Raw genomic sequence first — 21,261 nt, forward strand, 5'->3', positions numbered from 1 at the left:
CCCATGCTGTCCAAGCACCTCAGCACTAATCTGCAAGAGCTCTGACATTCTGCTGCCTTGCACCTTGTAACGCCAGCCAAGGAAGAGCTACACTGAGAGGAGCAAAGGGCCAAGAGGGATAAACACCCATCCTTTGAATGAACACTGTAATCAGTAAGGTGATTCTGTTCTTTCCAAACAAGGAGCGCTGACATATTGTGGAAGTACGTTAAAGGTGTTGCTGCAGGCAGGAGGCCTCTTATTAAGCATAATTATAGGAGTTGGAAGGAGAGCTGCAAACCCTTAGAGGACAAACTGAGAATTCTGAAAACTATAATGCAGGGGTAGTGCTTCTTAGACAGCTTAGGCAGCAAGCCATGAGGCAAAAAGTAATCCCTGGGACCATGGAAAGCAAAACAGGCAGAACGGGGATTTGAATCTCACATCTGAAAGCAGTGCCTATACCTCTCGGTTGCTGCTCAAAAATGAGTCTCTTCCACTTCTGTACTTCATATATATCACTTTGGAGCTCTGAAGCCTCCCTGGTGACGTGTGTGAAGGATTTGGCCCTTTCTGGAAATATTACATTGCGTGTTTTTTCTTCTTGTTGTTGCTGTTGTTGGCGGGTGTTTTTTTGAAATAAAATGTTCATTTCTGATAAAAACACAGTTTAAGAATAACGTTTCCAGACATCTCTACTCTAGGCATTGGTTTAATAGGTAGAGCTTGTTTGCAGTGTGGCTTGGGGCACATTCAAACAAAACTTTTCAACAATATGTAGCTGAAACAAAAACCTATTGAGACGGTATTACAATGACATATATAAGAGGCTGTACTATGCAGAATTGCTTATCACTTCTGTTGATTTCAGTGGGAACCGTCTGGCTGCCTAAAAAAATAATCTAGTTTTTGAGCAGGAAAGCCATCCATCTACAGAAATCTCTTTTACTTATTTACCTACTTAGTGATGTGCTCATGGGCTTAATTAATATCTGTTCAGCAGTTTGCAAAAATAAACCTCTTCAGGCTTAAATTTAGGCTTGATTTATTCTTACTTTTTCCCCTTCAGCCTGAAAGGTAGATACAGAGCCATGGGGAAGGGCAGAGAATGATATCATGAATTCTCTGATGTCCTAAGAGCTCAAGTAGAATATCAAGGTCTGTCTTTGGTTAAATAATGGAAGGGATTGAGGTTAAAGAAACATTTGGCCTCTATTTGTAGATAGAGGACGTAATGAGAGAAGAATGGATATAGAACATTATAGATATAATGTTGTATTGAGGCTTATAGTTTAGTGCTTCGAACTTCAGATTGGAAAAGTTTAATGTCTCCAAAGAGAATAATGTGTCTGGGGAGAGTAAGGAATTTTGCTGGGATTTCTTTTTTCAGTATATTTCAGTGCAGATAACTGACTGTAGAGCCTTCTCCTATACTCAGTGCATAACACCCCCAGTTATTTTCCATCTCAGATCCCACCTGGCAGTCTATGAGACACCAATTGCATCATTGTTTGAATGCTTTGAGTCATCACCTGGTAAATAAATGAGAACTACTAGTTCAGCTTTGTGGTTTTCACTTGGTAACAAATAGATGGAAGTATTCCAGGGTCTGGCTGATTAAAGTCAGTGAATGGTAACTGTCGTTGATTAACTAGTATGATATGAATGGAAATGTAGATAATGCCAAGTTGCTTAATGACAACTAACCAAGTGTTAAATAGATGTGGAACTTTAAGCTCTCATCTCTCAGTACTTAAATAGCTAAACGAAGATTAAAGAGTGTATTTTTCTTAGTTCCCAGAAGCCTTGATCAGGATAGGAAGGATGCATGGGAAAGCCTGAAGGCTAGCACAGTTCTTGAGTTCTCTAAACAGATAGTGGCAGTGGCATTTCACATGTTCCAGGTGCAGTTTCCTCTGTAAGCCAACAGAGCTTTGGAATAGCTTAAAAGCTATGAGGGAAAACAGAAGAAGAAATAAATGCAGTATTACGGTGCTATTTGGTCTTAGAAAGGGGATGTTGTAGTAATGAGATTTTTAGTTTCTAGATTCACTTTCCCTTTTTAATGTTGGGATAACACTTAGTCTGCAAATAAAGTGGATTCCGAGTTCGATTCTTTTTCTTCTGATTTCCCTGTAGTCTCTTTCAAACTGATTTTTTTTTCTTCAATCAATTCACTGTTTCCTGCTGTAAAGTTTCTAACGTAACGACCTCAGCTTTACCTGAGCAGGCTGTTGTCTTCATCACATCACTGATGCCTGTGACAGCCCATCCGAGGATGTCTTGGCCTGTACAACTTACGGTGTGGCTGATTGTATGGTAGACCAAATCTGACAGCTACAGACAGAGCTCAAGGTTATTTTTTGAGCTGACAGCAAGAAAAAGAATATGGCCTTTAAATGTATTCTTATATATCAATAGTTAAGAAATCTTGTTACCTTCTGAAACCTACTGTTCTTTTCATGCTTTCATACAAGACATATTTCTCTAATCAGGTTATGTTTGAGTAGTAGCCTGCTCTTTTACTAAACCTGTTTTTTGGTTTTCCTACCTCAGGTCATCCAGATGGTTGTATAGTTGCTTCATGTTCTTTAGCTGCATTGACATGTTCTGTCTTACTTGATTAAAAAATCTGCTTTTCTGGGCAGTCGTCAGCTCCATTCAGCTTCCTTCCGTTCACTCCAAGCTCTCCTGACATCTGTACACATGCGACATCCTGACACTTTTCAGATCTGATCAGATCTGAACCACCAGCTAGGCCCCTGACACTTAGCAGATTTTGAACACGCAACAGACTTGGAAGCAGAGCATCGAACAGACTCTGCACTGACAACTGTGATTGTCTGGCATTGACATCATCCCCTACACGACATGGTAGAGGCATCAACACTGGAATTTGGCTATGATTTGATATGGTATGTAGTGATGGGAAGCATGTGCAGCACTGTGGAGCCTGTCCCACAATGCAAGGGCTTCTCTGAAAGTAATCTCTCCTATGTTTTGATGTTGGCCCATGATTCCAGAGGCGGATGTTAGTGTTACAGCAGTAGAGGCTAAACCTTTCCAACAGTATTCTGTTACATTTTGTTGCCACGCGACAGATGGCAGCTGAGGGGCAGTCTGATAGAATGGTGTCTGAGAGGGAAGTCCATATGGAGCAAAAGTGTATCAGTGAATTCCTCCACGGGGAAAAAATGGCACCCACTGATACTCATCGATGCTTGCTGAATGTTCATGGAGATCAAACAGTGGATGAGAGCACAGTGAGGGGTGAGTGGTGCATTTCAGCAGTGGCAACACTGACAGTGGGTCACCTCCACTTGTGCAGATTGTTAAAGTGAGACATGCAGGCTCTTGTTCATCGACAGTGAAAATGCATAGCAAGTGGCAGTGAGTGTTGAAAAGTAGTGTTTTGTAAGTGAGAATTCATTCCATCAAATAGTGTATTGTGCTCTTTGTATCTGTTGTAGTTTCCATAGAAATAAATAGGAGGTGTTACTTTTTGTAGTTACAGAGTTTATCATCGTTAATTCTTGTGCTCTCAGTCCCTGGTGGGAGTGGTCAGAGAGCTCAACAGGGCCATAGGATGCTCACAAAGACATCCCAAAGAAAACTCTTACAAACTGTATGTTTAAAAGGGAGAATACACTAAAGGTCATCTTAGCAAGCATTTTTGTTCCATTTCCTAGCTTTTCAGTGTTATTTGATCCACTCCTGAAGAAGTGCAAGTTACCAGCAGACTGACAATTTCTCTTCAATGTCTGCTTCAAAAAGTGAATCCTAGTACTGTGTAAAAGTGACTAGCAGCCCTTTAGGTTTGTTCAGTCCTATGCTTACATTTTCCTGTTTCCCTGAGGTAGGTTTCAGTCACTGAGATTTTTTGCATGCATTCTGTGCCTTTTGCTGCATTTAAATGCAATGGGTGACATATTTAAAGTATTTTAAAGGGAGGTTTTGAACACCTGTCACCATGAATTTATGCCTTATCCCTGCCATGCTAGGTAAAGCTCCTTTTGTTTCTGTATTGTTCTGTATTTTTTACCAACATTACAGCAGAATAGTTGACAATTAAACAAATTTTGAGTGTATGTACAAATGTAAAAGTAGCAAAGAATGTAGCACTACCTGAGAAAAATATCTATATCAAGTATATTTTGTCCAAATTTACAGTGTTGATGCATTGGTGGTAGGTGGATGGCTGGACTAAAGGATCTTAGAGTTCTATCCCAACCTTAATTATTCTATGATTCTATGATCATGATCTTGACTTAACATGTTCGTATAATAAAGTGATTTGCCTCTTTCTGAAACAGTGTTGTTTCCCTATTGTTTCTTTTCTGTTACTGTATATAATGCATCCTTGTAGTTCCAGTAGTGAAACCCTAGGAAGGGATAAGCTTTCCACACTGGGAAAAAAAATTCATTTGGGTTGGCTGTATAGAAGAGAGTGCTGTGAGTTGGTTTTCTTTGTGTCACAAATACTCAGTAGAGAGGCTGTCTTATTTGCTGAAGTTAGCGCGGTCAGAATTCAGGCGACGTCCTGTTCTTTCCTCCTGCGGATGACTCATTCAGAAGCAGAGAGAGTGTTTTAAGAGGACTCCCTGCTCCTGCCGAGCTGTTTTGCTGACACTGAGGGGAGCATGCTCACCTGCTTGGGGCTGCTCTGTGCTTCTGTACCCACTGCCTCCCACAGCTGCAATGCACAGAGCAGAGCTGACCACCCCACAGCTCTGTGTCTGTGTGAGTGATGCGGTGCCTCCATGCAATTAACTTAATGCGTTCAGAGAACCTCCAGAACTCCTCACTTGGAAATGTTCCCAAGGGAGATGGAGGTTTTTTAATCTCTTTAGAAGGAATAAAGCTGAATACAAAGCACTTGCTTGTTGTTTTGTGGTTTTGTGTTGTTTTGTGTGTTTTTTTTTTTCTTTTTTGTGGGTTTTGTTTTGTTGTGTTTTGTTTTTTCCTTATGCCTAAAATACAGCCTCTATAAAATGAAATCATTCCTTCAAGGTACTTTTGGCTCCTTCATAGTTTTTCCTTAGGGCCCCATTCTTGTTCATGCTGTCAGAGCGCTCTGCAAAGTCGCCTGCTTGTAAATGAGAATTGGGTCCTTTATGTCAGCATTAGAGTTAAAACTAGGCCAGCATGAGAGTCATCTCCCATTAAAAGAGCTTAAATACATTCTAGAAATAGGAATTCCAAGGGTGAAGCATTGTACTGCACCACTATATTGTATGATGCAACTGAGATCAGTCTTGTTTAAATGAAGCAGTGGCAAGAAGGAAATCAGATTAGATTCAGTCCTTTGTGAAGGGTGTACATGCATGCAAGAATTCATCTGAGGCTTTTTCTCCTCAGTGCCTAATGACAGAAGAGCTTACCTCGCTTAAAACAGTGAATCAATCAGTCATATGGAAATCTGAGATTAATATTTAATACCAACATCCATGCATCCCTGTTCAAACAGTCTCTCTCCTGTCAGGTTTGTGTTAGGCCCGTGGCAGTGTTCGTGCCATGCTGCATCACAACCTACAGCTGTACCTCAACTCATTTGTACAGGTTGTCCTATGGAGGAATTCAGAAGAGCATCATCAAAATGTGGCAAAGCCTTCATGCTGAAAAGACATTGTGGTTGAGGGAACTGGGATTTTTCATTCTGCCAAAGAGGAGGCTCAGGGGAGATCTGTTCACTCTCTACAGTGATGTGAAGGGTGGTTGTAGCGAGGTGTGGGTTGGCCTCTTCTCCCAGCTTACTGTGATACGACAAGAAGTAATGGCCTCAATTTGTGCCAGAGGAGGTTCAATTTGAATATTAGGAACAATTTTTTCTCAGGAGTGGTGCTGCAGTGGCACAGGCTGCGTGGGGAGCTGATGGTGTCACTGTCCCTCGAGATGGTTCAAGAAACATGTGGATGTGGCACTGAGAGACATGGTCTAGACCAGTATCAGTCATGACTAGATGGTTGGAATAGATGATTTTAGTGGTCTTTCCAACCTTAATGATTCTATGATTTGGTGATTCTGTGATGTAGTTTCGGGGATCTCTGGTTTTAAGCAGGAACTAAACTAAACACATGCAAAAACCTTGGGCAAAGCCAATTTGTATTCTAACAACAGGATGTGTTTTCTCTTTTTCCTTCTGAGGTGATTCACTGGAACTCACCAAAGAAGCTGCGAGTGAAAAACAAGCACGTGGAGTTTTTCCGCAACCTCTATCTGACATTCCTGGAATACGACGGGAACTTGCTGAGACGGGAACTCTTTGGCTGTCCCAGCGAGGCAGATGTTAACAGTGAAAACGTAAGTGGTACTTTGAGGGCTTGCAGGTTGTAAAGAGAGTTTCATGCATAGAACAAGCTACATGAAAACCTGGAGAACTGGCTGTGTAGGTAGGGACTCAGGGGAACTGAGGTCAGTGCCCAGATTCCAAGAGTGACGCTGTGCAAATCATTTAATCTCTTTGTGCCTCAGTCCGTTCCCCGTAAAACTGTCATATTAATCTTGCCTTTCCCATGTTGTTTTTGTTTTGGTGCTTTTTTTGGCTGCCTTTCTTTTTAAAAATCCCCATCAAAGCTAAGTTCACAAATTGAAAATGAGGATTTGGGCTCTTAATTCCATTAGGCAATTCTGCAAATCTCATCCTTAGACCTAAAACTTTCCAAGAGAAAGGATTGCTTCTTGCCATGTGTTTGTTCAGCATAAGACAATGTTGACTTTGGCTAGTAGACACTAATGCACAAATAATGAAGAGGAAATGAAAATATCAAGACTGCTCGGTTAGGTCTATGAGTTTTTGCCATACTGTAAATTGTAGAATGAGTTAATACTTCAAGGTACACATAGGCTGTGAGACTGATTGGGTTTTTTCTGCCCCAGCTCTAACAAAGCACAGCAGCACTTATGTGTATCTGCATAAAATTTGCAATCAGAACCTTTCAGATGAAACAAATCATTTGAAAATGGTTGAAATCAAGGATGTTTACATACAGATGTTCTTAAGTATGTGTGTGCCTTAGTACATATAGTTCCAGTGTAAAAAACTGTTATTTGAAATGCTTACACACAGATGCATATGAAATCTTTGTGTATAATGTGATCTGTGGAGATTTCTAGACCAAGTTTCAATTTTGACTACGTAGCCTGAAAGGAAATACAAAGAAACCTGTATCATTTTATATTATCTCAAAGGAAAAAAATAAATAAATAAATACAGAAATATCTGAAATATTAAAAAAAATCTCTCTATAAAAATCAATGAAGCAGTCAGTATCAAGTACGCATTAGCAGTTCAGAGATAATTAGTGATCAGTGGCATCACTGAGGCTCCATTTTGCCTGCAACCACAGGAGATGCCAGCCCTAGTTTTCTGTCTGTAGCAGTCAGAGATTGGATGGATCTATTTTAGCCCAAGGCATGGCTTCCCAGATACTCATTCAGCCTTCCCACAGTATTCTGAAAGAGGTGGGGAAATGATGAAAAACTGGAGATAAACATTAACTCAAGGAGACTGAAGCAGAGACAGAAGAGAGAAAGGGCGCAGCAAGAGTGAAAATACATGAAGAAAGAAAATCCTCTGCAAGAGTGAGAGGCTTTTAGAGAATCAAGTGAACTGAATGTAATAAAAGACCACTAAGAGGCTGATGGCCAGAGACATCAGGATACGATAGATGGAGTAGAGGGTTGGAAAAGGGAAGTGAGACATTGAAAATAATGACAATAAAACAAAACACATCTTCATCATTTTTAAGTATGCAAGTTAAAATTATTATGAATTCACAACTGCATTCTTGCATACACTTTCTGTGTTTTCCAGAGCTCTGTAAGTCCTTAAACTTAGCATGGCTAAGGTTGGGTTGGGAGGGCCCTTAAGGTCCATCCAGTTCCAAGCCCCCTGCCATGGGCAGGGCTGCCACCCACTAGATCAGGCCACTCAGAGCCCCATGCAACTGAACCTTGAACACCTCCAAGGATGGGGCATCCATGGCTTCTCTGGGCAACTGTGCCAGTACCTCACCACCCTCTGAATAAAGAATTCTTCCTAATATCTAACCTAGATTTCCAGTCTTTCAATTCAAAGCCATCCCCCCTTGCCTTATTGCTTTCTGATCAAAACGTCAATTCCCCTCCTGCTTATAAGCTTCCATCAAGTACCGGAAGGCTGCAGTGAAATTTTCCCAGAACCTTCTCTTCTGCAAACAGAACAAGCTCAGCTCCTTCAGACCTTCATCATAAAAGAGGTGCTCCAGCACTTCTGATCATCTTCATGGCCCTCTTCTGGACCTCCTCCTCCTCTTTCCAACAACTCCACATCTTTCTTGTGTTGGGGACCCCAGGCCAGGAAACAGTACTCCAGCTGGGGTCTCATGAGGACAAAGTAGAGGGGGACAATCATCTCCCTCTCCCTGCTGGACACCCCTCTTTTGATAGGACCCAGGATACTGCTGTCATTTCGGGCTGCAGGAGCACACTGTGCAGACATGTCCAGCTTTTTATCCATCAGGACCCGCAAGTCCTTCTCTACAGGGCTGCTCTCAAAGAGCTTGCACTTGGCTTTGTTGAAAATCATCATCTTCACATGGGCCCATGTCTGAAGTTTATCCAGGTCCCTCTGGATGGCATCCTTTCCTTCTATTGTGTCAACTGCACCATGCAGTTTGGTGTCATCTGCAAATTTGCTGAGGGTGCACAAAACCCCAAAGTCTTTGGTAAAGATGTGTAAGAGAACTGTTTCCATGGATCCTTGGGGTACACCAAGGAGCTTGACTGGCCTCTGCCTGGAAATAGAGCCTTTGAGCAGAGCCCTCTGGCTGCAACCATCCAATCAATCTTTATCCACTGAACGGTCCACCCTTTGAACTAATATTTCTCCAATTTAGAGATAAGGATGTGGTGCTGGACCTTGTCAAAGACCTTTCACAAGTTCAGGTAGATGACATCAGTTGTCCTTCCACCGTCTGCCATTGATGAAGCTGTGTTGGCTTTCTTGGATCACCTCCTCATTTTCCACGTGCTTTAACATCTCTGCCAGGAGGATCTGTTTCAGTACCTTCCCAGGCACAAACATGAGGCTCACCAGACGTAGTTCCTTAGGTTTTTCTTTCTCCCTTTCATGAAAATGGGATTGATGTTTCTGTTTTACCAGAGACTTCACCTGGCAGCCAGGACTGATACAGTGAAATGCAGTTTGGCAACCACATCAGCCAGCTCCTTCAGGACCCTGGGATGCATGTCATCAAGCCCAATACACACTCAGTCTCATGAGGTGGTCTCAGACTTTCTCCACTCTTACAGTGGAAGGTATTTTGCTCTCCTGACCCCTGCCTAGAGGTTCAGGTACATGAGAGATATGGGAAGCCTGACTGCCACTGAAGACTGAGGAAAAGAACTCTCAGTGTACCTTAGTCTTCTTAATGTGAACTGTAGACAGTTCTCTCTTCTCATTTATTGGGGAATTACACGGTTCTTGGTCTGTCTCTTCTGACCAGTATATCTATAGAGTCCCATCTTGTTATTTTACACATCCCTCACCAAGTTTATTTCTATCTGCACCTTGGCATTCCTGATCCCTTCTCTGCATGTCCAGACAGTACAGTTATATTTTTTCCAGGCCACCCGCCCCTGCTTCAGCTTCATTTGAAACGGCAAGTTGCTGGGGAGCAGTGCACACTGAATGTAAGTTCTTACTGCTGGAAATGGCTGTTATGGAAGTTTGAAATGGCTCATTTTACTGAACTTGTATCTGGTTGACAGACACTGGAAATGACTAACTCTTCAATCCTGTTTCTTATTCAAGACAAGTAGAACGCAATATGGTGTATGGTATGGCTTCTGTGTGAATAGGAAATGTAATTCATTCTTCCATTTATAAATTTAAATAAATAAATAAAGAGGATATTGGAAAAGATTGAGTCGGACGTACAAAAATACACGAGTCATAACTTGCCAAGAGACACCAAAAAGTTAACAGCCTTCTATCAAAGCGATGGGATACAGAAAATAACTAACTTTGGATAGCTTAAGAATAGTCACTTAGGAGAATACATTGTTTTTAATCAGATGCCCTTGATGTAAGCCCAGCTCAAAACTTGTCAGTTTCCTTTTTGTTACAGAATACAAAAAGCAAGTTTTGGCTTTGATGTTACGAAACTCTAAGAACAGGATTATCATGAAAACCTCACTCTCTCCTCTCTCGCTCTTCTGTAGCACACAGTATGTCACCGGTGTCCTATTAAAATACAGTACATTCCCATGATGTATTGCAGGACAGTGTTCAGACACAGAGCATCTTGTAAGGTGAACAGGGAGCCACTGTTTGTCATCCCTCATGGAACAAGAACTAGGGGACATGAAGTGGAAATAGCAAGTAGCAGGTTCAAAACAAAGCAAGGTATTTCACCCAAGATGCAATGAGGCTTTGAACAGGAAGTAATGTTGCTAAAAATACACCTACATTCAAAAAGTGACTCTGTGGAAACAAAATCAGTCAGGAACTGTTAGGCTTTGGTGCAGGATGTCCTTAAGCCCAAGTGCAGGACTGGAGGACTGTTCTGAGAAAGCATCACTGTACACTCACACTGCTTTTATAGTCCTCTCCAGGCAGCATGGCTGGAGAAAGGATTCTAGGCTAGGTGTACCTTTAGCCTGACAAGATGCAGGCATAGGGTTAGAATCCCTAAGGACATCTTTTACATGAAAGACTGTAATTTTAGCAAAACCAAATATGTATAAAGTAATGTTACTTATGTTACTGCCTATCTTTTTTCCTTTCTTCTTCAAATTGAAGCTAGCAACCTCAAAACACAACTAAGCTTTATTGTGCCAAGCATTGAATAAGTGTAAGCATTTGGGGGCTGGATCTCAATGATTTTTAAGGTCTCTTCCAACCTAAGCCATTCTGCAATCCTATGAAAAGTTGCTTCTTCATTTATATATATATATACTATGCTTCCCTGCGCTGTGGACCAGTGGTCAGAATGCTGGAATACCTCTGCCTGTTTTATAACCAGAGGGAATTACTAAAGCACTAAATCTGCCGAGCCCTGCTGTGGAAGAAGCAGTGGCTTGTTAGGAGGCTGTCACTCAGAATCTGGCTGTGGCAGAATGTACCCTTAAGGTCTTGTTCCAATATGCCAGCCATTGCAGCTCTGCAGTTTAATATTTGTAATGATGTTTTATTTAGAGTGCAACCTGTAATTAAGGAATCTCATTTGTAATGCAGATATCTGGAAAATGCAAAGAGAAATGTGACAGTGGGTACCACTGCGCTGATTCTGTTGCTCCAAGGCCCTTTACACATAACTCTAAGGCCTCCTTACACTTCTCATCAGTACTAAGACAGCCTTAAAATGAATGTAAATTATTTGACTTCCCTTTTTAAAGACTCTTTACAATGTCAGGGAGTTGTAAAGGAGTATTAGTTTAAAAGGTAATCAGACATTACATTAACCTGTCAGTCTTTCCCTGGCTATGTGTGTGCATGTATGCTTTTATATACACATCTGTGTGTATTAATGTAGATTAGTACTTCTTTTCTCTTTTTTTTTTAAATGTTTACTAAGGAAGTATAGTATCACACACTGAATTTTTAGACGTCTAAAGTCAGTCTTTGGATCCTATACTGCACAGCACCGATCTCATCGGGCGTTGATCTTCAGCTGCACCAAGCAGTACTATTAGTAGGTTGCGAGAAGTTACAAATAGGAATGAACAGAACAGATGGAGCTTTGAAAATGAAATATTGGAGGCAAAGAAGTACAAATTTAAAAATGGAGAGACACTACTGGAGTCATTTTTCTGCTTATATAAAAAGAGTTATATGTATGTCTGTGTGTACATACATATTTTATCCTTTTGCTGGAATACTGAAGCCTGAAAAGTGCTCTGTGTTGCAGGGACAGATTGCAGGCAGGGGCCTGGCAGTGCAGAGCATCACTGTGAATCCCCTTCATTCATTATGTGCTAACATGAGTTTACACAGAGCTGGATTTGCTCTGCAAACTGGTATTATATTCACCTCCTTGCCCTGTATGCAGATTCTGGATGGGAAATTCAAATGTGAAATTCAGATTATGAACTAAATCCTCCTGTAAACACTGCCAATGACTCCAATGGCCTTTGGAAGTGGATTCTCAGCCATTCCTTTCTATACCCTCCGTGCTGTTTCACCCTCTTATCCTCTTCTTACTTTGATGCAAGGGAGAAGATTTTGGGGAAACCTTCTAAATTAAATGTTTTCTATTGGCTTTTAATGTAAAGCACGGCATTTCATTCTAAAAAACCTACCGCGGCATCTAAAATACTTCAATATGATCTTCTGCCTACTGTCTCTGTAGTTCCACTATGAGATACATACTCTAAGCCTGATTTTAGCACAGGCACACACACTCAGCCTTTTAGCATTCTCATAAAACTTATTTCCTGCAGGCAGCTTCTCACCAGGTGCTTCTGCCACAGCATTAAATCTGAAGGTGGAATGAGGTGTCCCCCATTACTGAAGCCTGTGTCCTGATCCAAAACCTAGAGCAAGATCAGTGGGAGCCGTATCACTGATTTCACTCAATTGTGGAGAAAAAGAGTAGATTACCCTTTGAGAAGAGTTTAAAAAAATTAAAAAAAGGAAAGATTTGCTCCAGATTTCCTCCACTTATAAATTTTCCCATTCAACAGCACAAAGGAACAGTATAAAAATTCTTATTCTCCCTGAAAATGCTTGCTTAGGTATATCAGTACTTCCTAAATGACTTCTAACTTATTTACTTTTATGTATGAAGCCACTGATTCTTAATAGTAGCAAATGGCTCTGCATGCCATCTAGTAATATCCAGCAGAAGAGAAGGAGACTGATGTGCCACATAATATACACTCAACTAATAGATTCAGTGATTTCTGAAAGTCTAAAAGGGGCATGCAGAGGGACATGCATACTGCCAGGCCAGTAACTGGGTGCTGAACTTAAAATCAGGCTGATGCTGTGAGTACATTTTGTTCCTGAAGGATTTCAGCTTACTGCATCATTTGTAGGACTGGCATATAAAGGTACTGTTTTGTCACGTCACGGCCTTTCTCTAGTAATAACAGGTGGCTTATGGCAGTTTTGACAGGAAATCCTAACTTGCCCAGCTGTGTTGTTTCTATTATTAAGGCTGTTATTACTATTAAATGCTGAGCTGGTAGCACATCCTTCTAGCTGCCTGAAACTTCCCATTATACTGCTTTCAGCTGCTTACAGTATTGCTAGATGGGGGAAATGTGAACTGTGTTTCTTTTTGACATGCTTTTATGCCTCCCTTCTCCCATTATTTAAAGTGGAGCATGAGGAAGAGCATTGGGGGTATCCCACAGTGCAAGTTGAGATGACTTCTTCATGGAATTACTCCATAGCTCAGAGAAAGAACTGGCATTTAGCGAGTGTGAACTTGGGGCCAAGAATGTGTCTTTTGCCAGGCTGGTGAAAATTTATGCAAATTATAGGGCTGAAAAATCCCCCTATAATATACACACTCTCCGTTGTGCTTTGTTTGCTAAGTAGGAGGCTAAGATCTCTGGAGACTCCTTTAGAATGCGCATGGATATGTCTGATCACATTATAAATTTGCCACTGCCACAGAACAATTCAATATGCTGCAAGTGTGGAACCAGGATGAAGATGAGCATTTTCTGCATTTCTTTCAGAATGCTCGGGGCCAGGTTTTACCAGACAGCAGAGCTAAGAGCTGGAAACAGTGTAATTTCTGTTCTGAGAGAGATCCATTAACTTCACCGCTGTCCAGGCAATATGGGGGAGGAAAAAAAAAATAACTTGTAAAAGGTTAAAATTCAGGTCAAAGATTCCTGTTGTGAGACACTGGCACAGGCTGCTCAGAGAAGCTGTGGGTGCCCCATCCCTGGTGGTGTTCAAGGCCAGGTTTGATCAGGCCCTGGGCAGCCTGAGTGGGCTGGGACTGGGCGGGCTTTAAGGGCCATTCCAACCGGAGCCATTTTGGGATTCCGGGATTCCATGAAAAGATTAAAGAGCAGATTTACTGTAGACAGTTCTGAGAGGGAGTACCAGGGATGGGAAGAGGAAAGGACTGATGGGTGCCTCTAGGTGCAGTTTGTTGGCAGATTACTTGGACAAGGACCGTAGAGCTAGAAACTGGGCTGATGTAGAATACACTGTGGAACTTGCCATAGAAGAAGGACAGTCTGAGGAAACACGAGACCAGCCTGTCAAGGCACCATGGTGCAAGGGTCTGCCAAGAATGGGTGTTAGGGACCCGGAGAAGGGAAATTCAGAGAACTACCTAGATCTCACAGCTGTAGCTGAGAATACACAAAGCTGTACTTCGTATATGCCTAACTGTCATGTTATGCCTGCCAGGAATTTTTTCGGTTCTTAACTGTTCTGATCTTTCTTAGTAAAGGTAAGCCATTACTTCTGTTTAGCAATAAGATTGTCAGTTTTATTTATTTGACAGCAAAATTCTTGTTAGGTAGGCTTGCTCAGACACTATCCTTCTCTTTGTCCTAAGCACAGCTGTGTTTAATAGGAGGCTGAATTTGCCCCATGGCAGATGTACAAAGTTTTATGACATGGGAAGAATAAAGGTTTCATTGACATGAGATTAGTCAGGTTTTAATTACTAATTATCTGAGGAGCCAGAAGTACTTTATGTAGGTCATCCCAAACAATGCTCAGTAAGTGCTTTTTCCTCCTTACATCATCATCTGTTTGGTTTTTTTTGTTGTTGTTGTTTATGCCATGCTAAAGGCAACCACTAATTCACGCACTTTAAAAGTGCTAAATGTTGCAACACAAATTGCCTACTGGTGGGAACTGGGGCAGCTACACAGGAGGAAATGAAACTGCTGCATTTTATAGCAAGATTGTAGTTTCATCCTTAGCTGGTGTTATGTTTCATCTCTCAGTGACTAAGCTGAGCGGAGTGAATTTTAACTGCACACACCTGGGAGAAGGAAAGATGATCTGAAAGTTAAAAGTCTTCATCTAAGCAGCTCAGTTCCTGTTGCGTTAGCGTGATATTTAGTGAGTTACTTAAGCCTCGTGTCATCTCCCCTTACCTTAAATGCCTTATGAAAGAGAGATATCTGCGTGAGGGGATTCGTCCTTTTCCCGAAGACTAGATAGCATTCTACACACAAAACATTTTTTGTTCAGGTTCTTCTTAAGTATCACTAATCCCAAAGAAAATACTTCTGATCTTGTGTTTTGAATCAGCCTCATTTGGGATGAAGTCCTGTAAAATTTGGTGGGAAGGGAATTGTTTCTGTGACAGCTAAAAATGCAAAGCTGATCACTGATGCATTCCCACTAGGAGTAACTAAATTGTTGGTGAAAGATACATGCTGTGCGCCATGTATCATATGGGTCGGTCATCTGCCACACGGAGAGGGAACACCACCTCATCTCAAACAAGTGCATTAGGCAGTTGGACTTGATAACGGTGAGAATTCATGATGCAGTTGAAAACCTTCTGGCTTGCGATCTAGCTGAGATCTGATCCCCTGCTTCAGCTGGTTGCCTCTTTGCTTTGGCCTCATGTATGCCATGGTGCTCTCTGCATGCTGCCATTTGTATGTCAGAAACAAGTGACATCATGTGCTAATGAAAGCACTTGCTGTTTCCCTCTACGATATTTCCTTAGAGAACATCTACTGCACACAGTCTGAAAAGAACATTGCCTTTCTACTGCAAGAATGTTTCCTTGAGGTGAAATTTCACGCATGCTCAGTGGCAAGTAGCCTTCGCACTGAAAATCTTGTAGAAAGAATGGAACTCATGCTAAGCAGGAACTTGCTTCTGAGAAAATGCGTGCTGTTACTCTAAGAATGAAAAGTCTGTGTTATATTAGGCGTTTTGTCATAAGTATAATGGAGAGACTCATAATGGATATGCCATCTTTTTATCAAAGCCAGCTGACATTAAGATCCTTGTTTCGATGGCACACTGTGTATAAGTAAGTGTCTGTTTGCACAGATCTGTCAGATCCCCACTATAAGCCCAGTTTTAATTCATAATGTGGGAGCAAATCTTAAAGCAAGCTATAAGATTTTTGTCCATAAAGAATGGATCCACGCAATGCATATACTGTAGGTAAGATTGTGTCAATTGAGAAATATTATGTGATTGTGTAACTGAGAAACAGTATTAGGTTAGTTTGTAAAGAGATAATAAGTTATATATGTGGCTATCTTAGACAGTTACTTTTATTTTGAATGTTGTGCATCCTTACCATTTTCCATTTAAAATGTGTCTAAAAATGGCATGCAACTGTGTGTGGTAGGTATTTATAGACTGTCTTTCTTCACAGTAAAGAGGTTGTAGCCTATATCTGTGTGCATGATACTGGGAGTATGCAAATGTATAGACAGTGTAGACTGACAAAGCATTGGTAAAACAGATAAGCCAGATACACTGAAAGTCTTTCCGTAGGAAAGGAAGTGCTTGTATTCCCACTTCAGTGATATGAACTTGAAGTACAAGAGTAGTCCAGTATGGGATTTGTTGAAGACCTAAACATTTTACCCTGTATTTTCTTTAAGTCTCACACCTCAAAATATGAGGTGCAATCACAGCAATAACAATAGTTTGGGCTTAGCTTAAAAGAGACAAGTCTTTGAGGAGACTCTGTTCCTTTGGGTTTTTGTTATTAATATTATGGCATGAGTGCTATTCTTTAAATTTTGAAAACATTTTCTCTGGTAAAAAACAAAGATGCTGTTTTTGTTAGTTCTGACGTGTTACAAAGATGGGCCATTTCTTCAAAGAAATATGAGGGCTTCTTTGGCCCCACAGCTCCCCTCTTGTTTCTTTAATTTGCCTGCAAACATGAGGGATGTTTTGCATTAGTTAAATGTGATGCTGTTTGCCATTAGTTAAATTCAGCCTTGCAGAGACAACAAAGCAAGAATGGGTGGGAAATTTTCCTTTCCTGCTCTTACCTCCAAGAAAGTCGTGCCAGAGAGCAATAAAAGAGTAATACTGCTTAAAAGAATGATGAAACTGATACCTTTGCACCTGCACAAGCAGCATAAGTACAAAAGAGATCCCCAAAAGAAAGAGTTGTTGTTTTTCTGCTATAACTCCAAAGGAAAGGTTTGGGATTTTTTTGGCTGGGAATTGTTTTATGCAGTGCAATCATTTGTTACACTGATAAGTATGAAGTGCTCAGGTGAAGTTTGCATATTTCGCTTTGTGGTATCTTTTCCACTTCATATTGTTGTCAGTCATCAGGAAAGAGGCATATTGAAATAACGAGCTGTTCATTTTTAAGGATCTGATGTTCAGGTCACTGGAGGAAAGAAAAGGGGAGATATTTGGTTATTTCTTAAGCCACAGAAACAGGCAGCACCATTAGGCCATGATGGCTGTAACTATTTATTTCTCTTAAAAATAACAAAACCCACAGCAAAATCATCCTTGAACTACACTGAATAAAAGGGAAAAACGAGCTAATGAGCCCGTGAACATTTTAGGATCTGAAACTTTGTGAGTTCTTTGATATTGTCTGAACCATTTAAACTTAAAGTTTCTTGATAATTCTGGTAATATAGATATATGTATATCTATTTATATATAGACAGAGATAGATATTCTTTATAGGCATTGTTGTGAAAATTTGGTTTAATTCATATATTGTTTGAATGTTCTTTTGAAAATGAAGTACAGGCTCAGCTGAATGGTGATCTGTAAAGTAGAATGAATGGAACTCCAGCAATATGTTAAAGAATTCCTGGTTTCTATTCCACCAAGAGATCTTGATTTCAGTAGTTTAGCCTGAGTAAAGCTTTGTCAAGATTCAGACTCTCATCTTTCTAAAAGCAGTCTCTCCTGAGAGGCATTTTAAGATCTGCGCAGAACAATTGGAAGAAAGAGTGAGATCCTGATCCAGAACTCACTGAAATCAAAGGAGATGTTTCCATTATTCAAAAGAACATTAAAGAGTGTTATACAGAAAAATACCTGGAATTATTCCATCAGCCTTCACAGGAAAACATTCAGTTCTCACATTATGGTTGATGGCAGCCATCATGCTTACAGTTCCAAGAACAACAGCTCTTGTTGTTAGCGCAGCATTAGAACAAGAAACACCTACATCTTCCCATGTTTTTTCTTAATGATATTCTTGTGAACTATCGCTTTAAATCATTCTGCCCAGATTTTTAAATCTAAATAAATGTCTGTAATTCGTGATCTGTTCGCTGCAGGAAACAGCTTTGAAATCTGCTGTGGTTTTATCAAAACTTGTGAAAATATGAGATGAATATTTGTCTTAATTTACTCTTTACTGACAAGTAGGTAATCGTTTCCTTCTTACAGAATGCTTTTAAGAAATACAGTGTAAAAAATTGATACCTTTACTAATAACCTGCATTTCAGAGCAATGCAAACAGAACTCTTATTTGATGTGTCAACACCATATATAATTTTCATCTGTGCTGCATTCTGTAGGACATTTTGGCGCAGGCATGACTGATTTTTCCTTTTAAATGAATGCATTTTAAGTGATCTACCCAGATGTTTGGCTTTAAATAATGTAGTTCAGTGATGGAATTGGTCAGCTGCTCAGACATTTGATCAGTTTTTCTCTTCCTCATTCTCCCATAGCTAAACTTGTATTCTCTTAAAGCTACGTGACTGCATGACTCAGGATTGAATTGCTTTCTTATGCCTGTTTTGATTTTGGAGGGTCTTGATTTTCAAGAAAGCAAGAAATATGTGCTCTCTGGTAATCTGATATCCTTTCAGTTTCTCAAACCAGGTATCCAGAAGCACAAATGCTGTTCTGAATTCTGGCTCTTCTGCAGCTGAAAGATTGTTTTCATTGCAAAATTATACTGATTCGGATATGTAGGTCTCAGGAAACTGACTAACGTTCAGTTTAAGATGTTACTTTTCCAGCTGTCTGTCCATGCCCCTAGCAACACTTAGCATTCTCCAGCAGAGGCAGCAGAATGGGAATTGCTCTGTTCAGGGTATAAACTAAATCTGCTGCGGAGTCTTCTCTACTGGAGCTGTATGTCTACAAGTAGTTTAAATTACTGCACCACAGAAGGAATGGCCCTATGCATCTTATTGGAACATTTGCTCTGAATCTTGGTGGTATTAAATGTTGTGATTGTTCACTGTTTCGTTGCTAGCCTGGATGTTGGAAGTCCACAATAGGTATGATATATACAATACGTAGATCATAATGCAATCGACTGTCTGCCTCATCTTTTTGCTTAAAAGACCTTTCTTCTTATCTCATGTTCATTGACTGGAAGAAGTGAGGCTAGGAAAAACGATATGTATGTGAGATTGAAATTCCAATCCCCATTGCATCATGCCACAGATTTCCAACGTCTTTCTTCTCTCTGACTTCCAAGAGGAATAGTAAAGAACTTACCTTTGTGTCTGCTCTTACCTTGCAGCTCCAGAAACAGTTGTCTGAGCTGGATGAGGATGATTTGTGCTATGAATTTCGTCGAGAACGTTTCACTGTCCATCGCACTCATTTGTATTTTTTACATTATGAATACGAGCCTGCTTCGGACAATACTGATGTAACACTGGTGGCTCAGCTTTCAATGGACAGGTAAGGAAAACCTTATTTGGAAGCATGAGACAATCTTTTCTGACAGCGCTATATGTGGCTTTAGAGAGATAAAAATAATAATAATAACAGAAACAGTTATACTGTAAGATCTGTCTTTAGTAGGAGTAGCACATGTAGACAGCACACGTGAACCCAGATTAGAGCTGTACAGTTCAAATAGGAGTACAAATAGAGCTCATGAGGGGCTGAATACTGGAGCTGCAGGAGTTGTTACTTGTCAGAGTTGCCAGGCGATGTTAGAGTTTCACGGTAACTTAGGAATAACAGGAGATGTTTGTGACAGACTTAAGCAAGCAGTGGTAGCTAATCTAAGGTTTTACACACAGCTTTTCCTTATCAGACAATCTTTGTTTTCACTGGTGTTTTCCATGCAGAAAAATTCAATTAGTGACTTGATTTCCTTATGAGAATGAAACATTTGAGTTTCAAACTGGGCAGTTTAAAGTAAAATATTTTTAGGTTTACTGTGAAATGAAAAATGGCCTTTTGATACGAGTTGCTGCAGTTCTGTACAAATTTTCAAAATAGTATCTGTAAATCAATGCTTTCCAACTCTCAGTCCCAGTGTGAAGTGGAATTTACCTGGGATTTAATTTGGGGGGAAAAAAAAGTCCATTTCATGGCAAGCTCCATTTGCACCTTTATGATTCCCACTGTGGTCACATTTCAGAAGCTCTGACAGTTCAGTCTGGATCAGCCAGCTCGGTGATACTTTGAATTGTCAGTCTCCTTCTTCCTGCTTCTCGGTTCAAATCTGTTCTAAACTTCATAGTTGCTGCTACCAGAGTGGGTTATAAAGTGATGGAAAAACTCCCGGCTTATAAGCATGCAACTACTATTTCACTTGGTGGAGCGCAGGCAACGTGCTGTAAGACCCATGAATACCACCACTGCTACACTAGTGGAAGGTCAACACTATTCCAGGAGGGTCAGAGAAATTCGTATCAACAAAATATTTGCAGCCTGTTTTAAAAATAAACATGACGGATGAGGGCTGTTGTGTTTCAGCGGCGCCTCAGCACATTGTATTATGATGTGCATCGGTGTCTGTTCTATTGACTTTTAATTGAGGAAACATTTCATAAGTGTTCAGAAACCTTTGAGTACAAAACTAAAGAAATAAATTAAACCAGACCCTGAGCGAGTGCCACAATAAATTAGTAGAAGCTGGTCTGTGCACATGGTATATTTTCCCCCCAGAATTTAATTCAAAAGAATGAGCTGGGGCTTGGTGCTGATTCACTGGCACTGATGCAAAGTATGAGCATCTGTTTCTCTTTCTGGATCCTCACTGGGGCACATGTTTTTATTGATAGACAGAACCACACATTTTTATTCAGGAAGAACAGCCCTCTTGATACTGTGCAGGAAAAATCTTTCCTACTTCTTTGGTGTGTTGCTATAAATTATTGATTTGAGCTGGAAATACTCTCTTTCAGCTAAAATCAATAAATAATATCATACCAAAGAGCTGTTTAGCTGCTTTGTTTTCTTTCACATCTTTCAGTTACTGCTTTATTTTTCGTACCTTCTTTAGACCACTTTTATTAAACTCCAGCACAGCTGTAGACGTTTAAGAATAGTGTCTCAGATGTAAGATGGCATATACATAAACAATGTGCTATATGCCACACTCTTGCTCAGTTCTTTCAGATGATCAGCCGACATGAGGAAAGGCAGAAAA

General features: G+C 40.5%; 1 protein-coding gene across 2 annotated transcripts in view; it reads left to right on the forward strand.

The window, feature by feature from the left end:
* The window catches only part of LARGE1 (LARGE xylosyl- and glucuronyltransferase 1), a 312,296-nt gene that overhangs the window by 260,752 nt on the left and 30,283 nt on the right, over nucleotides 1–21,261 (forward strand). For both annotated transcript variants that reach the window (XM_072326861.1, XM_072326860.1), the window contains 2 exons: nucleotides 6,124–6,279; nucleotides 19,393–19,556. In XM_072326861.1, coding sequence (XP_072182962.1) covers nucleotides 6,124–6,279; nucleotides 19,393–19,556 — 320 coding nt within the window. The remainder of the gene's footprint in view (nucleotides 1–6,123; nucleotides 6,280–19,392; nucleotides 19,557–21,261) is intronic.

Source organism: Excalfactoria chinensis, chromosome 1, assembly GCF_039878825.1.
Source record: "Excalfactoria chinensis isolate bCotChi1 chromosome 1, bCotChi1.hap2, whole genome shotgun sequence".
Classification (NCBI taxonomy): domain Eukaryota; kingdom Metazoa; phylum Chordata; class Aves; order Galliformes; family Phasianidae; genus Excalfactoria; species Excalfactoria chinensis.